The sequence below is a fragment of the Meleagris gallopavo genome, chromosome 4, assembly GCF_905368555.1.
Source record: "Meleagris gallopavo chromosome 4, MGAL_WU_HG_1.1, whole genome shotgun sequence".
NCBI lineage: Eukaryota > Metazoa > Chordata > Aves > Galliformes > Phasianidae > Meleagris > Meleagris gallopavo.
The window spans coordinates 48611586-48633385 of record NC_139407.1 but is presented as its reverse complement, the minus strand read 5'-3'; the positions used below and the strand labels follow the sequence as shown (position 1 = coordinate 48633385).

The window sequence follows — 21800 nt, the reverse complement described above, 5'->3', positions numbered from 1 at the left end:
GTTCCTTAAAAGGTACACAGTGAGGAACATAAAGAAAGGAAAGGATGGGCACTGTGAGTACAGGCTGCAAGCCTTAGCGGGATCTGTGCTGTTAGATAATAAAAAGCCAATTTTGAAAGTCATTGAGGTATGCAGGCTATGTGTTTGACAGACAATAGGTCTAAAAAGAGCTACCAATCTGTGACAAGACAGAAGGCGCCCAGTGACAAGCTTCATCTAATTTCAAGTTATGTCCTGAGCAACACTTAACTCCAGCAAAAGACCAGAGTGCAAACTATGATACAAAAAGTCTGTTTTTCTTTACCTTCCTAATATTGATGAATACTCCTATGGATCCTCTGTTTGTTGAGTGAATTAATTTTTTTTTTTTCCTCCCTGGTTGGGAGAGCTGTATCACTTTTGTTTGCTCAACAATATGAAAATGTAATTGTGACTTGTCAGGACATTTTCCTTATCTCTACTGGGTAATGGTGAAAGTACTTTGCAGAATGGAATGGTCATAATAAAAAAAAACTTGTCAATATGTGTTATTAACTGACTGATTTGTCATTACAGTTAGAAGACTGTGACAAAGCATTTCAAATCTCATGCAAAGACATTTAAGTCAGCTGCAGATGGTAAAAAGTGACAGAGCAGTGCAGTGTGTTTCTTGATCCATTATGTTGCCATTGGAATAAGCAACCTCATTTCCAGCTGAAGATCCAGTGATGCACATATACTGCCACAGTATCTGCATTTAAATTGTATTGCTCAAAAAGCAGCTCTCACAAACCTGTCTCATATAAAATATATTTCAGATATAATGGAATGATCTTGTGAATAGGGCTGAGTTAAGTTAATTCTGAGGTTTAAAGTGGTTGGCTTTATTCCAACAAGAGTTAGAATCATGGCTTTCTTTAAAATGTTCATGTCTGCAGAGTGCCTGAGATTTCTGAAACAGGGCTCATCTTCATTACCAGAGAAAAAATTTGTGCAGGCACTGTGAATGCTTTTAATCAGAAAGATGTTCCATAGCAAAGATGTCCTGCATCTTCAATGGCAAAGTCGGTATGTTGACATTCAATTGAGCATTAGCTGTTCAACGAATTGTTTTCAGTATGAAAAGAAAGCAGGCGAATAATGACAAAGATGGTCATTTTCTGACTTAGCTTACAGTTAATAGTTTGACACAGTAAACTCCACAAGATTGCAGTAAGACTGCAGTAATACGCACAAGCTGGTGAGAGTTTGAGCCCAGGAAGTATGAATCTCCATCTTCTCAATTTTCACTTTTTTAACATTGCCTAATATATGACAAACTTTTAAGAGGCACGTGAAAATAATCTTGGCTGAAAAGTATGTTACTAGATGCTAGTGAGACACAGGATAGATCACTGGAATGCAGGGCACATCTGCTGAATCACCCCAATGCCAGGCACGGGTGCCCTTGTATAAACAGGCAGAGTTATTTGATCTGGCAGACAGCTCCTCTTGGTTTTGTAAGTAAAAGGTTGGAGCCTCAGCTGGAGATTGAAGGAATTTGAAAACTGGAATTCCCCTCCAGAAAAGGGAGGGAGCCATGTTCAGGAGGATTCTTGGGCTTATCATTCATTATGCTAACAATAAAATTAAACCTAGAAAAAAAAATGGGTACTTGTGTATAGTAGGTGTGTGTTCACTTGATTTAGATTTAGGGATATCTTAATGTCTTACTTATAGCTTACCTTCATCTTGACATGACTATTGTAAAAGAAGCAAGACCAGAGGAGAGATGTGGACAGCAGTTAATTTGGATTTCTATATGTACCAAATTGGAAACTCTGCCCTCACTATGAAAGGGATATCAGCAAGAGTGAAAGACTGGAGTGGAGAAATAAATGTGCATAACCTCACGCTGTCAGTTCTTCCATGCAACTGGATGCTTTAAGTTTCCTTGTGAGTGGAATGGGAATGGCGACTTGCATAATGCACTAAGGATCTCAAGCTTGCATCATTGGAGGATGTTAACTGGGCAGAGGCATAAGGTAACACTCTTTATCCTGTATCAGTGAACTCAGTAGGAATACTTAAATTTAGTTTGTTGAATACTCACTTCTAGAGGGAGGGCTGCCAGGATCCTAATAGCCAAAATCTGTTCTGACTTCCATTGCTATGTACTGGGGAGGTACTGGGGAAGCACAAAGGAGTCTCCTGCTCCAGTTATTGTAGGCATTTAAGGATTGTTGCTCAATCTACATTATAGGAAAAAGGAAGAAAGTAGTGTTGTTTGCCACTTAAAACACATTCCACAAAAATTGTTCTAACAAGGCAGGTTATAATTTTATTTTCAGTTGTAATGACATAAATCTTTTAAGCTTCAGTTCTTTAAATATTTATAGCTTCAGGGCTTTCTATTCTGTATAGATATGCTCACCTTTGTACAAGATGAAGATTAAATGAGTTATGTGACTAAAACCTGAATATGTTGTCCCTGACAGGTGAAAAATTCTTCTCTCTCACATATTGGCAAACTGCATGATCACTACTTTTTTTGATGTAAATTATGTGGTTTAATTTTTTTTACTGGATCTTCTTGATGTTCCTGGCTAACATCTTTGCAGCTTTATTAGTACATACACAACTCAAAATACTGTCTTGCACAAAGGGTTTTCTATGGTTTGTATACAAAGTTTTGTTTTTCTCATTATACTACAAATACTCACAATTGATGTGACACATCAGATCTTTATATTTGAGCTGTAATTAGATCACAGAAGGAAATATTTGTACTGGTTGCTCTTTTCCTGTTTTAAAATTCAAGGAATATTGTTCTAAATGCTGCTGCATTTATTTTAAGAACATCTTAAAAGATTTTGTATGGATAAGTCAAACTTTAATCTGTTGAACAGTATTATTCTGAGACTTACCCATTTATGCCAAAAGGAGTTCTTCCCTGTGATGGAAATGTTCATGAAAAGTATCTGTGAATAGAAAATCACTATTGAATCCTAAAATTAGCAGTAAAGATTGCTATATTAGTTCAAGTTCATAACCATCAGAACCAAGGAACTTAGCCTTGCACTTTTCCTGGTAAATAATAAAAAAGAAATATACATACATTATATACCAATGAAATTAAACATAAATAAATACACTGGCTGTGTTTTTACCACAAACCTTAACCATACCATTTGGTAACTTGGAAAGCTAAGGTCATTAGTGCCAAAATATATAATCACTACTAATGATGGCCTTTTACCTTATTTATTTGCAATAGGAAGGCTGCATTATTTTCTGCTTTTTTTTTTTCTTTGATAGCCTCTGTCTAGCAACTTTGGCTCTATTTGCTTTCTTCTATTTTCTGGAAACATTTCACTTTCTCCTAGTTAGTCCAAGCAAGTCTGCTTTCAAGCACCTTTCTCTGCCTAAGCCAGTGCAGCAGTGCTTTACAATGCATGCGTTGTGTTACCAGAAGAAGAGAATTTTTAGATCCTCATCAGCATCTCCCTGTTCGTTCTGCCATGTCCCGCTTCATTATGCTTTAATTTGAACACTTGTAACGATTTCATATAATCATCAGATGTTTGAATAGGAAAACTATTCTCTAATCCTTTTTCAATTTTCTGCTCATATGAATCTGAAGAAATTATTTCAATATTTAAACTATTCAGATACTTGCAAATGATTTAGTGTCTCAATAGCATATTTTTGAAGAATTCAGATGTATTCCTGTTAGTTCTGGAAGGGCTTAATCCTCTATTTTAGTACAAGAAATCCTTATTGCCTTTAAAAAGGCAACTTGGGATCCATCACTGCACAGGAGATCCTTGGTGCTAAAAATAAAGGTGAACAAAAAGTGGCAGAAAAACAGCAGTATGAGCAGAAAGGGAGTGGAGTGTGCAGAGTACTGCAGAGGCCAGAGAGCAGCCAGTCCTAGCCGATGGCCAGCAGCACCTGCCCTGGTGAGCAGAAAAGCAGTGGATCACCTGTATGCTTCATAAATGGTACCTTGACTGTGAGAGTAGTACAGAAACAGCTGTGAAATCAGGTAGCCATTTCCAATCAGGCTTTTAAATAGTCTTGCCCTATCTATCTGGACAAAAGGAAATAGCAGAAAAACCTCATTTCCATCTATACTGTTACTGATGTAGATCTTCACTGATACGAGCGACACAGTCACCACGTACTCCTCCCCTTCATCAGAAGGGATTCAATACTTGTTTGAACTGCTGCATGCAAAGTTTACCCAGCCTTCATGTCTGCCTTTGCAATTGCTGCTGTTGTAACAGCATCACCGTCTCCAGAGCACACAGCCAGCAGATCCAAAACAGAGAAAATCAACTGAACTATCAGCAAACTAAAAATAATTTTTGTTTTACATTTTTCAGCTTTCTTTTTTTTAGTCTGGGATGTGGATTTTAACCAAATCAAAGGGATTTTTTTTAACTGTTCTCTTTTATTCAACAGAATCTCAATTTTGCCCTTAAGAACAGTGATGTAAAGTGAACAAGGTTTATAGGAGTGAAGTGTATTTTTGGCAAGGTTATGGCTCACTTATTATTAGGAATAATTTCAATAAAAGATTTTTGATGTGAACAATTGGAAAGTCTGGATGCAAATAAAGGCCTGATTTGTCTATGTGCTTCAAGACCGAATCAAAGCAGAGGTTGAGATAGTTAAGACACTGGTGCAATTAGAAAGGTGTGAGCAAGCTGCTAATTTCAAGTGCAGTTGGATAGTGATAGGGCTGGTAAATGGGGCTATTCCTGTTTGTTTGGGAATTCCAACCTTGTCACTGTGGTGTTTTAATGCAATTATCTATTCAAGTGTGGATAAGATGCATATTTTTAAGCAGTCACTGAATTTACAGGAATTTGTGCTGTTTGGAGATTTAAATGTTAAAAAAACAACCAACACCACAACAAGAAAGGGAGAGTGAGAGACATTCTCACCACTGAGATACAGGGACTTCTGCAGAGCTCCTGCCATGGTAACCCTTGGGAAACACAGCTCCCATGGACACGCACGCTGTTGCCAGGGTGGTTCTTGGCACTGCTTTGTGGCTTTTTGGTGCCTTATGTGAACCACGGAGAGCCCCAGCGCAAGCTCAGCTCAGCCTCTGCAGCCCCTCACATCACAGTCTCATCCACGGCCCACCCCCAGTGGGGAATTGGGAAAGCAGAAGCTGCCAGGAGAAAGCCCAGCTCTGCCCTCCCCACCCAGCCCTGGAGAGTGGTGCAGTCCTGGCCTGGCAGCATGAGGCTGGGCTGGCACCTGTAGGCGTGGGCTGTTGGGACCCAGCAGGGCCAGCCGGCTGCTCGCTCCCATGGCTGCTGGAGGAGCCTGTGCCCATTTTTCTCCATCGGTAAGTGTACTGGCTGACAGGGCAGCGTGTCTCTCATACTGGGAAGTGATGGTTGAAGAATCTTTAAACGTTTGGACCTGCTGGTCTCAAGGCAGTTGTACAGAGTGGGCGTCCCATGGGGCAGCGGGCAGGTGTTCAGCAGATCGCTCCTTCCCATCTGGCTTACATACAGCTCTGTGCTTGCCACCCTCTTCTGGAAGCCTGCAGCCTTCCTACCTTCCTGCTGCAGTTTGTCCGTGGGTAACAATAACTGCGGGCAGGGAAGCTGCCTGCTTCTGTCGTACCAATGATTTCAGAAGAAATTTTCCCATCCATTTGCGCAGATAATGGCCACAGCCAATGTCCCTTTTGCTTTGTGATGCTGCGGGTAATAATCATGGAACTGCTATGCTAACAGAACTTCCTGATCATTGTAACTGGGTCAGTGGGTTATGCCCAGCAGAAGGTGAGGAGACGCCTTCCTGAGCTTTTTCACAACCAACATTGTTCTGAGCTGCATCTTTGGGAACCTGGGGCTTGTCTTTATTTTTCCTTTCTTCACTGAGTAATCTGCTTGAGGTTCAGCTCATTTTTTCCACAAATGGAATGGATCTTTTCTCCTTCCTCTACTTATTCCCAGCTGTACTTCAGAGTAATCTTTCTTGATGTTCTCTGCCTGGCACACGAGCTGTGACTAACAGCACTGCAACTATGAGGCATGTCTACAAGAAGCAGAGTGCTGTCATTTTTATTAAAATGGCATTTGTCTTTGGAGAAAGTGTATACATCAAATCATTGAGATAGCAGCCTCAGCAAAGACTACCTTAGTAAAAAATTTACAAATAATAACCAGGAACTCTGCAAGCCTTTAAAGTCCTGATGCCACAGATGTTGGTTCACTTGCTGCTTATTCTCAAAAGAAATATTTTGTGTTCAGCTGGTGGAGGGGCTTGAGCCTTGTTATGTGGAATCATGGAAACTTGTCTTCAGATCGCATCAGTGCAAAGTATCCTGAGAACATTTAAGAATTTTCTACTTTCTAAAAGCAAGAGTTTTGGTTTAGTTTAGGAGTCAGCTTTCTTCCAATAGCACTACTTGTTCTGTTTCAGTATGACTTCATGGAATACACTTACGCTTGCTCCAGGGGTCCCTCCGTGCTGCACCTCACACTGGGCATGATGGTGGTGCTGGACTCTCACTGGAACCCGTTGGTCTGAGGCATAGGACCTCTGCAGGGTTAGCAGCTCTCAGTTTTGGGGTACAAATAATATGCCCTGGCGAAGCAGGATGAGAAGTGGCCTCCTCCAGATGAGCTACCAGAATGCAAAAGTCATTTGCATTATGTTAAGTCATTTGCTAGGGAATTATGGGCTGTCCTGGACAGACGCTGATTTGTGCCAGACTTGGAGAGGTTGGGGAGAGATGGCCTGAGCATCACCAAGACTGGAAAAAGAGATTGAGCTTGGGACTGCTGGCTTAGCCAGGGGTATTTCATGGCTGCCTGCTAGAGAAGGAACAGTTTATGTTCCGTCTTTCTTCTTCCCAGTCAGTGTGCTACTTTCCTCGTTCTCTGGTACATTTTTTGTGCATGGGAAGAGGAAGAGTAAGGAGTAGAGGAAAACCAGATGCTAAGCAAGTATTATCACAGGAGAAGAGGCATGTAATTTGTCTCAAATGTTAGGGGAGCTAAGATACACACAGCTATTTTTTTGTGTTAGAATTCAGTATGGTTCTCATGTGTTTCTGTTCTCTGGTATTCTTCCCTAGACAGGTAAGCTAGTTTATGTATATCTTTGCTCTATCACTAGATTTGCCTTGGCATAGCTAGCCTATTCTGAACATTTGACTGACTTCTAAGCATTGTCATAAATGCACATTACAACAACCAAAGCCTGTAGGGTAAATCAGATCTCTATAATCTCTTTAGGGTAATTTATTATAAAGCACTAGATTCTTGGAAACGAGTAACCAGTCTTCTTTGTATCTGCATTAGTGAAAATAAATAAGGTAAGCAAACTACTAAAAATATTTCTCTACGGTATGCAAGTTGATAGGCTTACACAAGTATATATGTATTTGCAGAGTTAGTGCCTAAAAACAAATAAATACTACTGAAAACCTGAAAATGAAGGTAAAAGTGTATTTTAGTGAAAGAAAATTTCACAATTCAATGCAAACTTTTTTTTTCTTTTTTTTTTTTTTTTTTTTCCAGGACTGTGACTTGCACTTGCACAATCAACAACTGGAAAAGTGCCAGGTTCTAAAAGTAACTTGGTATCTTTTCATGAGAATGTTAGAAATTATACTTCAGACTTGAGTGAAATGAAAATTTCAGATGAAAAAGGAGCTGCTGAGAAAAGAACAATGACTCTGATTAAAAAGAATGTCTGTCATGATTCTGTATACATAAACGCAGCTAAGATTTTTCAAGGCATCCATAATAAAAAGCCAAAGGATAGAATGTTAGTGCGATATGGTGATGACTCAGTATCTCCCATGCTGATTCTTAAAGATGAGTATTCCCAGCGTTTATCTTACGAACTAGCTTTCAGTGCTCTGAAATGTAAGTACAAAACTTTTCCAAGATTTGCCAGTAGAAATGATGTGGCAGAGAGAAGTATATAAACAAAAACTATGTAGTTTCTGTCTGATGACAGAGATTTGGGTAATCTTTTGTAAACTGAGTAGTAATTTACTAGTAGATTAGTAGTATACCTCAAATATTTAAATATAACTAAGTGTTGGTTATGTTTTATAGAATCAAACATTTAAAATCTGTACTTTTTCTTTTAAGGTAATTAGTGTTGTTACTGTACATGAGTAAACTTTCACTTAATTTTTATGATGTTCGAACTTTCAGATTTTTCTCTACAATTTTGTAAATATTTGCTGTTCTTGCATATAATTTAGTATTTCATAGTATAACTTGTCAATGTTTTCTTTTTTTTTTTTTTTCAGATCAAGATCTCCTTGAAGAAATACTGCTAGATAGTCATGTTTACCCATGTCATTCAATAGTAAGTGAACATTTTATTTTATTTCAGATGGTTCTTTACATACGGTAACCTGAGATCAAAATACTTCTGTTCTTTTTCATTAGTTGTCCAAACTTTGAATCTCCAGTCTTCTAGATGAGCTGTTAGTGAGATTTTTTGGTGTTGCATCCCAGTGCTGGGAATTATCTTCAGAGAAAGAAACTGAGAGCGAACCATAATGCTTACTGCACTGTTTTACTAGCTGTGCAATGTTGTCCGTGAGCCAGGAAAAGTCACATAATAGGATATCAGCAACTATGGCACTTGTCCAGGGAGTTTGACTCTTGGATTCTGCCTATTTCTTGAACAATACAAGGTAGTTCAAAATCTTGTTTGCAAGCTCCCAAGAGCATCCTAACCAATCCTGCAGGCAAAGATCTTTTTGTTCTCTTCTCCTTCATATGAAGCTCTCTGTTGAATGCAGTGTATGACTTGTCCAGTTTTACTGAGTACAAAGAGCAAGGATTGCCCGAGTACAGAGACTGGGGCTTTTGAAGAGCAAAGAGAAGCTTTTGGATTCTAGTTTGGTTCCCCTTGTTTTTACACTGAATGGTGATTTGGATAAAATAAAGAACAGCACTCAGCGCTTTCCATCCCACTTGAGTCCCCTTGTGAGTGGAAAGAGTAGAGTGAACCATAGCAGACAAAAGAAAACACTGAACCTAGGTTTCATTTCCTGGGCAAACTGTGTTGTGAAAAAAAAAAATCTGGAGAAGGCAGAATAACCTGTTATTTTATCCTGTGGTGCCTTTGATACTTTTTGATAATTACATTAATTTGAACTGATGATAATTGCATAGATTGATATGATCAGGCAGATGATCCAGCAGTAACATTTGATTTTCAGCTTGTTTTTGCAAGGTGATGAGACTTAAGCAATTACATTTTGTGTTTGATGGTGTGCCTCTAGTAACTTGAGTTTTCTAGCTTGTATCACTCATACTTGTGAGAAGGTAAGATGTATCCAAGAGTAATGGAAGTGCTGGTAATGCCTGTCTTTAAGAAGGAGTTGCTGCCTAAGTTGAACATTTAGGCATGGGAAAGAGATTTTTACCACTGTTCTGAATGCTTGTAATGTAATGGCTTGAGCTCATCAGTTACTATATCCAAAGAATCCTATGAAAGAAACTGATAGAAAAAAGTGTTTCATTGGAGTTGTTCTGTGTCTTACACAGCTTGATATGGACTTTTTTTTTTCCAGAAATGAGGCAAAGTGCCTTGTTCTCTATTCAGCTGTTCTTCTGTTGCAGCCGGATGAATTAACCAGCCTGCTTCTTGTGATGCTTTATGACCTGCAAGACAGAGAGTTTGAAGCACGAGTGACATCCAGTGAGGAGGAACCTATAGCAGAAGTTCGAGAAATAGAGAATTTTCTATTCAGGTACATGTACTAAGAATTTTGTTGTTGGCGGTGGTATATATTAGCAGAAATACAGAATTTTATAGCAACTGATTTTGAATATTACAGATACCTTTTATCTTGAAATCTTGCAAAATTTGTTTTAATTTTTGATGAGAAAGTGATTTGAAGGGAAACTTTCTTACTCCTGTAATACGAAAAACACTGCTAACAGCGTATATTGCAAATTATTTTACTAGAAATAGGTAGCTTATTCTGTAGCTCTTGAAACTACTTTCATATAATTTTAGGAAAAAATAAATGAAATATTTAGCAGACATTCATAAATATGTCTACACTCGTTCATAAATTGTACAGTTCACTATACATTTGCTAAATATTCATAAATACATTGCACAGAAGGCATCAATGTGTATCATAAACGTTACACTCAGAAATGTGAATGTAAAAATGTGAATGTAAAAGTCAAGGGCCAAAGGGTTATAGAATGGAATAGCATTCCTTTATTTAGCAATACTGCTATTATGAAACTTTGTTAAATACATATTAAGTAATTAGAGGAAAAAAAAAAAAAGACAATACGTAAAATAAACATTTTAAGTAGTGTTCAAGTGAACATTTCCTAAGTCTGCTGCCATTTTTTAGACAGAATTGTACTGCTGCTAGATGTAGAATAGCCCTAAAATTTCACGAGCATCCTATGTGCAAGGTGTTTATGGAGGGCAGGCAGTGATATACCTTAACACTAATAAATTTTATTTGTTTTGAAGTATCACACGTCAAAAATAGGCATAAAGCTTTTGGGAACAAAAGACCAGAAATATTTAGTCTGACACTTTCATGTAATAACAAAACCACCTGCTGGCTGCCATCACAATTCTGTCATTTCTCTACCTGGTTAGAGGTCACCTTTCTTTATGCACGTGCTTATATTTCAATCACTGAATGTCCAGCAAAAGTGTGATTATATTCTGTAGATTGCAGTTCCAAATCCATACTTTCTCTCCCCCTCCACTTTTTAATATTTTATTTTTTACAACTTTTGGAGACTTGTCTGCCATAATTCCAGGCCTGTGTATGCTCAAAGACAGTAGTCTCAGTCATACTACTCTACAGTAAAATACCTATACCTATATATTTTCTCTATGAACTTGCAAAGCGAGATGTCGCTGTTGGTTTCCAAGCAAGAGTCTGTTTTAACAGAAATATTACCTGTAAGTAGTCGGTGCCAACATTTTAAAAAACATAGTAAGCTTATGACTATATTTTTTAGGTTTAGGATCAAATTGGCAGCTGCACTGGCAAGATGTCGCATCAAGTATGATGCTCTTTCAATTGAATACTTTCTACCAGAAACTATAAGGAAGCATGAACAAAGAGCTTCTGCCTTGCCTTTATGTGCTTGGATAAATACACTGAAGACCAGGTAACATCTTAAAAGTGTCACCTAATATTTTAGCTTTTACATACATTATTGGATAGTTTGCTGCACTCTTGTAAAATTTCCAGGCTAGTTGATTGCTGATAATTTAAGTTTCTTATAAAAGTCCTGCTTAGTAGAACAATGTTGGACTATGCTGTTTGTTTTAAAGTTTTATACATTACGCTAACTGTATTAATGAACTTCCATTAATGAACTTCCATTAATGTAAATGGAAGATACAAAAGATTTGTTATAGACTATTGATTATGTGGATATTCACCAAATGAGTAGTTTTTTTCCTGACTTGATCTCCCTACGAGGGCAAGTAAATTTCATGAAGAAAAACAGAGAAACTTTTGTAAAAAAAAAAAAAAAAGCAGGTGCTATTTAAGGTTTTTTTCCTACTTAAGCCATTCTGTGCATATTGGTATAAACAATAACATTGGCAAAGGGTGCTAAGACAGATAAAATACTTCAAAGCAGTGTTTATTATGTAAAGACTGTGTCAACTACTAATGATTCTTTTAATCATCATTCACTGTGACATCAAGTGTGTGACGCTGGTGTTTCCAGTCTCGTTATCCATTCTGTTATACAAATAATGCATTTTATCATGTATTCAGGAGTTTTCAATACTTTTGTCTCGGACCAATATTCTATGCTTATAGGTGGTTATGGTTTTCTTAAGATAAAGTGTCTGACTGCAATCTTTCACACTTTAGCTCAGACTGAGATTTAATGGCTGCAGTGTTGACCCTGCCTTTAAAACATCACGTAAGCTCGTAGCACTGTTTAGAACTGCTTGTTCAATGTACAAGTTTTTGGTATATATGCCTTTAAATCTTCATGATATTTGAATTTCAAACTTCAGCATTTATGCCTTTATTACATTCACACAAGGATTACTTCAGATAGTAATTGTTAAATTCATTGGCCAACTGGGATACATTGAAAGCAATTGAAAGAACCAAGCAATTCTGGCAGTAAAATTGTTACAGGGTCTCCTGAGCTCAAGGACATATCAGTGCTTTGAATCATTCTCTGGAGACACACACGTCCTTCTTCATCTGTGTTATCGCACTTACTAACTTAAGAGTCAAAACAAGAACTTCAAAGCCTGCAGTAGTGTGATTTCCCCTCCTATGTCACATAGTGCTACTATTTTACTTGTGTGTGTGTGTAATCTATACAAACGTTTTATACACAGATGCAATATATGTTTTACACAGCCACAGGTGTAGAGATGTGTACACCAATGTAGACATTAAAGAAATAAAAGTCAGTGATCAACATCAATGCGAGTTATGTTGCTTATGAAGGTGGTGTATATTTAATGGTCAGAACTGTATGTTAACAGCCTTCAAGATGTCTTCAGAGATTTGAAGAGTAAGGGATTCACTGAAGTTGAATCTATGTCAGACTTCAAGGGTTATACTTACTGTTTGGACCAGCATTGCCACAACGTTTTGTTTTTCCCTTCCTCTCTTAAAGACGAACTGCTTAATTTAGATCTATTTGCAGATTGCAAACTCTTACTGCAGGTGAGTTGGTGCCACCCTTGAGTGAGTAATATGAACCTGCAAAGCAAAATGATGCTTTACATTCAAATAAGGTCACGTACTGTGTGACTGCCCTATTACATCAAGCAGGCAGAAACATACTCTGAGAAGCTTTTGGACATGTTTAAAAATCAGAAGTTCAGAAACAGATTCATTTATTAAGATCTGCATGAAAATACTAGTACTCATAGTTCATAATTAAAGTAATAAAATGTTGTAAAATTAATTTTAAAACTGTCAAAAGTGATTGAAAATGTGGCTGCACTTCTGAAAATATGAGGCAAGTTTCTGTGTAACTCAGTACACTATTCCCACTTAGAAGATGCCAGTATGCAAATATTCACATTCTGTAGCTGAAGAGGAATATTATGAATATTTCTGATGGGATAATGACAAACAGAACAGAATAATTCGGGTTGGAAAGATCATGCAATCACAGGAATCATAGGAAGGTTGAAGTTGCAAGGGACATTTAAAAATCCAGTTCCACCCAACCTGCCATGGGCAGGGGCACATTGCATGATCACATTGCCCAAAGCCCTCTGATTTAAGTGAAATTTAGTGATTTTTGACTTAAGATGCTTGATTTTGTCTTCTTAAAAATTCCATATTAGCAGCTATATGTGATTAGTTCTTTCTTCTCCTCTCTTTTCTATTTATCATGAAAATAGTGAATTAATTTCCTGATTTGGAAAAGAAGATTGGTGCTCAGAGAAACCCAGATAGTTGGTAACACTGAATTTTTGTGTCACTGTTTTGTAGGATAAGTCTCGCAGCATTGCTGTACATTCTGTACAGGCACTGTTGAATACAGATGATGACGTTATTGTGGCTCACCTGGGCTCCCACCTCACCGTCGCTCATATGTCAGCACTGAGAAGTCACAGCACAGCCACAGTCTTTGTTTGTGGTGTAAAAACTTCTGCAAAAGCAGCTGAACTGGAAGACTTGTTCAGTCACATGGGATGTAAAAGTATGTGTTGAAACAGTTGGTATGCAGAAGGTATTGTAAATAGATTTTGATAGAGTTTGTGATAACTATAAATGGGTCATAAATCTATCAGAATTTAGAGATCCTTCTTTGAAGGTTTGGGAGGGTAGTAATAGATTTTTTTGTCGTAGAGTGAATTGACAACTCCTTAGCTACAATCAGGCTCAACAAGGTTGCAGATTAGCCAGATTCCTGAAATGTTACAAAGAAGTTCTCCACATAAGTAGTTCCTGTGTAATGGCTGGGATCTGCAAACTGTGGCATCCGTGTATCTGGTGTCTTTACTGTTGCTTTTCAGGTTGATTTTTGCCTGTTTCTGAGATTGCTAATTTATACATTTGTCCAGTTTACCCAGAGGTTGTGATCAAACAGTAACAAGATGGCCACCAATTAGCAATCTCTTCAGTGGAAGATGCTAAGGCTTAATCCCTCAGTCTGCCTGAAATCAGTGGGATGCTGGGGGGTCTGGTCCAGCAGGCTGTAGCTTTGTGGAATTTTGTGTAACACTATTGTCTCTTCAACCCCATCACTTTAAAATTAGGCAGGCTTGCTTTAGGACCGAACTGCTGAGTTTCAAACCCCTCACCCCCCTTTTTTTTTTATTTCAGATATTCAGTTGTTATATGAAGACTTCACTGAGATTGAACCAAAAGATCCCAGACTTCAAAATGCAAAAGTTATTTTGTTGACACCACGGTGCTCTGGACTCAGTTTTAGTAATCCAATAGATTTTATTTTGACTGAACATGGAGGTAACTTCTGATACCATAGCTAATGCATGCTTTCTGGTAGGAATATTTCCTTAGGTATTGTGATTTGAACAATACAGCTGCTCTGATAAAATGCAATCTTTTTACACAAAACTTCCTTTAAACTACTATAAAAGATATATTAATGACTTGCATAATTCTCTGTGTGTGACGTATATGCAGACTACAATGGAAAAACAAAAGAGATTAATGTATAATCAATTACTCAGATTTTTCCATAGAAAGTGAGTAGGAATGTATTTGTCCTACCTTAGAATTCTTAATAAGAAAACAAAATCTTTCTGTGTGGCACTGAAGGGTTAGGAGCATTTTGTGAAAGCAATTTCCAGTCAATGGTATGAAGTTTGAAGGTTGTTCTGGGGAGAAGAGCATATATTGCCTTTCTTTTCAAGCAAAAAGACAGCAAATTTATGTCAATATACAAGTATGTAACTTTTTATTAATCACACTCCTTTAATGACTATTTATAATACTCATTGTTCAGCTTCCATTAAACAGAAACAAAGAAGAGGCAGCAGCAATTAGAGGTAAACTTGACAAGGAAAGAATTGCTTAGGTACTCTCGTGGTACTGTAATCCATAAGGCCTGCCTTCTCGCTGTACCAGCGACCACCAGGTCTGCTACCAAAGTTTTTTCCGCAAGCAGAATGTTAAGACAAGACCAAGAGCAGCCATGTTAATAAATGACAACTTTTTGCATTTAGATGCAGGATTGCTGAAAGACCTCTACCAAGGATCTGTGTCTAAGGATAAACTCTGTGTTCTCGCTGAGAGGCAGCTGAATGAGTTGATGCATGCAATGAAATGTAAGTGTGTTGGCAGTCAGTTTCCTGAAAAGATTTTTTTATACTGTCAATTTGATTGTACTGCAACTAGATTTATATTGTTAAAAATACACCGATTTGTCTGAGTTAACAGTAGATGTTTAACCTCCAAATAACGATTTGCTCAAGCTTAAGGGTTTTTGTGTTGTGATATTTACCAGCTATTAATACAACAGCCTTTGGGTTTGCATAAACAACTGCCTGAGTCAGGCTCAGTTTTGGCTAAGTTGTAAATGTAGTCCATCATCAAACTGCCACTTTCTTCTGCCTTTCCTTTAGCAGATGTGTGAAAAGACAGCCCTGAATTTGTGCTGAAATCTGCCAGTATTTGAAAAGATTTCAATTGTTAAAAAGCTCACGTGCAGGAGAGTGTACTTTATTGGTAAAAATAGCATACAAGCATCATTTTCATACTGGTTTTAGTCCTTACCAAACCACTGTGTATCGAGGATTTTAACATTGAAATCTTTTAAAATTTTATTTTGTAGTTCAAGTACAATCGATTGTTTACTGCACTTCTTCAGTTTACCCAGAAGAGAATGAACAAGTCGTGCAAAAAGCACTGGAATTTGGTGTGAAAGGAAAAAAACTAAAACCATTCAGGTATGTCATGAGTACTTTTGTCTATGGAAAACTTGAAGTAGCATAGTTCTTATCCAAGTCCAATCTGTGTCTTGTATTAGATTAACAATGTCATCTTCAACTGCCTCTGATTCCATTCTTTTTGATCTTAAGAGATACTATGTAGTACTCCTAATGTTTTCATTTATTGTTTTCCCCCATTAGAAGAGAACAAAACTAATTTAAGACAAGGTGGAGACTGGAAGTCAGGGAATTTGCTTGTTTGCACCCAGCTTCTGACCTGGAATGATCAGTTCCAAAGGAAAAAGGAACTAAGTCTTAAATTGCAAGAACAATAGAAGAATGTCAACCTCTGCTGCTCCATTGCTTGTGTTTGTATTCAGAGTGACTTCGGGGAGGATATAGGGATCAGGCTGCATTACCAAAAGCATCCTGAATAATCATAACAGATACAAATATGTATGAAAAAATTGTAATTCTGTTGTGTCTGTAATGTCTATGAAGAATTTACTGTATGGAGGAGGAAGTAGGAGGACCTTTGAGTTCTAAGGTCTCTGAGTTATTTGAATGTAAACAGTATACACATTCATTATTTATATCACAGAATTAATTCATTAAAAAAAAAGAGGTGTTTTTTTTTCAGGAGCGTTGATTTTTTTCTCCAGAAAAAAAGTTCCCCTTTGTCTAAGACAAAAACTTCCCATAAGAAAATTTCTCAGAAATGCTAAAACCTCTTCAGTGTTTTGCAGAAATATCATGAAACTTGTCACATCACCACCACATAACATTTTTGCTTTGAAATACTGGATGATCACAGATAATAAGAAACGTAAAAGTGCATTGGATTTTTTTGCAGAACTCAGCAAATTTGTGGCTGAGGATAGGTGAAACTTCATAAATGATGATTCTAGAATTAGTTCATCCTTCACTGTCATGCACCGATCTTGGCTTTTTGTCCTGGTACCACGAAGGTGCTGGCAGCCAGTGTAAATAAAGCAGTAACAGAATGTCATAAATGAAATACAGTGTGATCATGCTTGTCTTAAGGTGAAAGCTCAAGCTTTCCTTATATAAGTATTCTTTATCATGGTTCCTCATGCATTTCTCTTAGCATGTGGTAACTCAATTTACTAGAAAAATACAGAACTCAGAAAAATTCTGAGCACCTGTGCTGAGAGTATAGCAGCTCTGAAAGAAACAAGTCATGCTGATAAAATGTCCTGTGGGATCATCACAGATACTCTTCTGTCTTGTGACAGACTTGTTCTTGGCCTTATAAACCAAATCACTGCTGTCTGTTTTGTAACAGCTGGGAATTGCTGGAGTGTAGGGGGAATGTGGGAAAAGGAGACTTCCTTCCTTCCTTGTTGATACATCTCAAAACAGTAAATTGGAAAAAAAACCAACTGGAGCCCTGGTTGTTGAGTATGGCAAATAGGATATTTAACTTACTTACATAAATTATTTATTAAGAGATACGCTTACTTATTGACTCAAAGTCAACCTCTTTATAATTTCTATGTACTGCTGAGTGCCTTCAGAGCATTCCCAAGTTCCTGGACAATTCGATTATCCAGCTATGGCAGACTCAAGAAAGAATGTAGTTCTTAATTATGTTGATATACATTCATTATCTGGTGGTTAATGTAATTTAATATTGAAAATAACTCTAAAATGATTAATTCTCATGTCTTGAGTAGCCCTTTTTTAAAAAAAAAAAAAAAGAATGAACATAGGTTTTATAAAACTTTCGTTTGCAACACACACTTTACAAATCACTTTTAATGTATCTGTGTTTTTTTTTCCTTGTATATTCTTATTTCCTGGTCATTTCTTTCTTTTTGTCAGAGTGATTCCTCCTGTCCTTCCTGAATGCTCCAATCCAGAGTCCTGCACTGATTCTTTTTTCAAAATAGAACCATCGGAAATTTCCAGCGGCTGTTTTCTGGCTGTTATAGCAAGAGAGGTAAGAAAACTAAAATTTAAAATCCTCACAGAAGAGAACAACTGTCATTTTCCACAAAAAGAATGCATAAATGGAACATGTGAAAGTAATTAAATAAACCTGGTTGATTTTTAAGATTTCTTGAAAAGACCAAAGAATTGGTGAGCAAAGCTACAGCTTTTCTAGGAGTACCTCTAATTGAAATGTGCACAGCTTTTCCACATGTACTTTCTTTCTGGAGCAGTTGTGGGCAGAGGAATCTCTTTATCTAGGTCGTTGCAAGGAATATTTTGGAGGAAATGTTTGTATCAAACCTTGGAATGAGCTACACAGCTTGGGATTAGACTTGTTCTAAGTGGTGTCTAGTGAAGTTATTGGTTAGGTCTGTATGTATCATCAGGATGTGCCAGTAATGCAAGCAGGCAGTGTCACCAGTATGGATTAAGACTGCATTGCAACTTGTATTAAATGGATAGGAATGTCTCCTTTCTAAACTAAGTTATATGCAAAGCCTTAGCATGATTTCCTGAGGAAAGACCTTAGAAGGATGATTTGCATTTCTAAGTGTCAGGCTTTTCCTCTTGTGGCTGAGAAAAGTAGAACTTTTTCACCAAAAAGGGGGGAGGGGCTTTCCAAGCCCATAACGTTTAAATAATCATGCTGTGCAGACATTCATCTACTGAAGTCAGAACTCATTTTTCCTCTTCTGGCCCATAGAGGGCAAAGTCTCCGGAAGCAAGTGTTCAGACACCACTTCACACAACAGTCAGGTCCTTTACTTATTAAGAAAACAGTGATTCTGCCATACCTTTGTTGTGGAGTAGATATTGGGGAATCTGGGCTTACCAAATTGATTTTACAGCTGTTTCTTCAATTTATTATTGTTTCCTTTGAAATTTGCAGACAGACTCTTCTGAAACTGTATCCGCTAAAGATGTTTTGTCTAACGCTGCAGCAAAAGGACTACTACTAGACAGCATTCCAGGTAAATCAAAGAAAAAAGAGAAGCAAGAGAAAGTAACACAGCGTGCTCATACTCGCATAGAGCCGAAGACTGCTGAGGTCCCTCACCCTGAAGCTGTATCTAACAAGAAAGCTGCAGTTGTAGTATCCAAAGTTGAAAGCAAACGAAAGAAAAAGAATTCCATCCAACCAAGCGGTCACACTCAGCTGAAGAAACCTACCATCAACCCAGTTTCAGACACAGGTGTTCCTAAAGTGCGGAAGCAAACATCTGTTGTCAAGGTGCACCGGAAGCAGACACAAACTAGAAAGCCACGTGCAGAGTGTAGAAAAATGCTTGCAGTGAAGCTAGTGGAAATTGTTTTTCCTCCAGTGATATCACCATATGGATGTCCGCAAGGAAACCAATCCAGGATGCCAGCTCATATCTCTCTGCTCCAGTCCAGACAGAGGAATCGAAGTTTGAGGGAAGCTAGAGAACCTCCTCCTGTGTCTAAAGTGGTCAAACCAACAGTGCTTAGAAATTCTCAATCAGGGCTGTAAGAATCTTCAAACTTTCTCCTAGCTTTTTAGAAAAGGTAAAGATTCCTGTATATATTTATTCATGCATCTAGATTGCAATATACCTTTATTCATTAGAATCTTACTGTGAGACTAATTCTCAGATATTTGCATGGAAATAGCTATGTTAGCCATTTAAAACCAAAAATTACATTTTAAAGTAAATGCAGCCCAGTTGCATAAGGCTGATAAACCACTGGGGGAGTCAGGTGAAAAATACTGCATCTTTTTGCTATAGACTTTAAAATGACAAGTTACAAAATACCGTTTTTGTAATTTACCTTTTGGACTGTGACACAGAGAAACTAAGCCTTGCACAGTAAGCAAGTTAGTTCAGTTTTATCTCTCTCAAGATGGATGTGAATTTTTCTACAAACAGCTGACCAAGTACATTTGAACCCATAGCCTTTCCAGTACCAATTCCTTTGGTTTCCACTCACAGGTGCTTAAAAATATTATAAGGGGAAACTATATAAATATTACGATGCATTATCACGTCAGTTCAGTATTTTTAGTAACATCAGTCTATATCATAGCAGCTTATCTGATGTGGAAAGAGCTATTATCCAAGTAAGTTATTTTTATAAATAGTGTAACTATTTATCTGAATAATGACTGAACACAAGGACCGAACAAGTTTGCCACTGTTCAGAAATCAGCAGTGGGAATCTAACCTGTTCCCTGTTGCTAACAAATGCAGAATAAATGGTGAATATCTACATTTCTCTTCTAATCTGAGCACAATGTAATAAGTGACTTAGTATTAAATATGGGCAGTATAAACAGAAAAAGTAATTCAGGAATTGTTAGCAACCATTCGTTATGACAGTTGGTAACAGTTTATTCAGTGTAAACACGCCAAGTGTCAGCAATATGCTATGGAATCTTAAGGATTTAGACCCATGCAGAGAAAATGTTTTAACATCTTTATTTTCTTCCTGTCCACATCAGTCAACGTAGATGGATGAGTTTTAGAAGAAGGGATGTATTATACCATCAGGATAGAGAACTGCTTCTTCTTCATCAGATAAATATTACTACTTCACTGAATCAGTGAAAAATTCTGTTCATGTTTTTAACCAGAGTCGCCTGTTGTACTCAAAGGTATCACTCACCTGCAGTACATCTCTGTGAGTAACCTATGCTCCTTACCTGGTCCAATAAAAGGAAAAGCTCTGTTTTTGTTTCTGAACAAACTTACCTAGACCTGTTTGTTTGCAGTGTATAGAAATGGAACAAAAACTAAAAATCCCACCTTCTTTCAAACCACCTCCAAGGAGGATTCTACGTAATAGACAAAAGGAATGGAAAGTAGGCTTTGTTTGTTTTTTAATATGGTTGTTACATGCCTAAAAAAAGCTTAAGAGATTCTTAAATTAGAGAAGTGAACTTGAATATTTTAAAAAATGGGGATCAATGTCTCTCATTTATTAAATATTGATTAAAATGACTCCAAAATGAATGTGCTTTGGGCTTACGCTTGGTGTTCCACACTTGGCCTTTTATCTTGTTTTGAGGGAGCTGAGTCCTTCAGATGTTATGGAGACCAAACCAGTGGTGGCCTTGATATCTTACCAAGAATATAAAAGAACTAGCAGCGAAGATTTTAGTTCAGCAGGTTTACCAGCTTGCTTGGTGAGCACTGAACATCACCTGCTGGCAACATCTGGGACTGACTTCAACTGGCTTGTGGATAGGAGCCTGAATGCTCAATTAAACACTTTTTAAAAATAAAGTGTAGTAAAACTGTATCATATATAACTAGTTCTCAGTATCCCAGTTAAGTATTTGTAATTTTCATCTAGAAGCCATTGATTCAGTTTTATAGATACAAAAGCCTCCATGGCACTGCTACTGACTCTAAACAGCCATCATATATTTTTCCCTTTCCTTCAATTTGGAATAAGAAAAGAAAGAATATCCCAGTTCCATGGACCAGCAACAGTTGAGACGATTATTTTATGCAGCCAAATTTATTCTCAGAACAGATTACATTTAAATGTGTAGAAGTGGACAACAGCAGGGGAAATTGCACTTTTCAGCATCAATTGGGTGCTATATGCAAGGCTGAGCTCTGCTAATAACCAGTGGGTGTGGGTCCACCTACTTTTGCTGACTGTGCAGCACAGGTTTTTAGCAACATATGAATTAACTTGCCCAAGGAAGGAATAATGGCTTAAAGGCTGAACCCACTTAAGCTGCTGAAATAAAAAAGCGCTGTTTTGCATGTGTGCATTACCAACAGCTGTACATCCCTAATAAAATAATCACCTATGAAATACTTGATAAAACTAAAAGTGAAAAAAAAAAAAAAAGAAAAAAAAGAAAAAAAAGAAAAAAAAAAAGGGATGCAGAACTCTGAGGAAATGACACAGACCTGACCTGCAATAAGCTGCCAGACACTCCAGAGCCTCTCTTCCTGTCACAAAAGGGTATGTTGCTTCAGCAGGCACAGGTATCTCCACACACTGTTATTGAGTTGGTG

General features: G+C 37.5%; 1 protein-coding gene across 5 annotated transcripts; it reads left to right on the top strand.

Annotated features, from left to right (window-relative positions):
- The first annotated feature begins 4988 nt into the window (after positions 1–4988).
- On the top strand, positions 4989–21682 carry NSUN7 (NOP2/Sun RNA methyltransferase family member 7). Of its 5 annotated transcripts, XM_031553151.2 has the most exons (13): positions 4989–5323; positions 7515–7865; positions 8261–8319; positions 9588–9718; positions 10971–11123; positions 12478–12661; positions 13442–13652; positions 14279–14422; positions 15145–15246; positions 15753–15867; positions 17695–17812; positions 18695–19332; positions 20267–21682. In XM_031553151.2, exons 2-12 carry the CDS (start codon positions 7625–7627, stop codon positions 19295–19297), a joined length of 2061 nt encoding a protein of 686 aa, XP_031409011.2. In that variant the 5' UTR covers positions 4989–5323; positions 7515–7624; the 3' UTR covers positions 19298–19332; positions 20267–21682. The 5 variants fall into 5 exon arrangements, with proteins under 5 accessions (XP_031409011.2, XP_085079390.1, XP_085079393.1 ...); XM_085223264.1 differs by having other exon boundaries at positions 18695–21682; XM_085223267.1 differs by having other exon boundaries at positions 4990–5323; positions 7515–7559; positions 18695–21682.
- Positions 21683–21800: the final 118 nt, after the last annotated feature.

Bases quoted from the DNA above. Each gene is read 5' to 3' on its own strand.
- NSUN7 (XM_031553151.2), top strand. From the start codon at position 7,625: ATGAAAATTTCAGATGAAAAAGGAGCTGCTGAGAAAAGAACAATGACT. The intron at 9,719-10,970 runs GTACATGTACTA...TATATTTTTTAG, and splicing joins ATAGAGAATTTTCTATTCAG to GTTTAGGATCAAATTGGCAG. The intron at 13,653-14,278 runs GTATGTGTTGAA...TTTTTATTTCAG, and splicing joins CAGTCACATGGGATGTAAAA to ATATTCAGTTGTTATATGAA.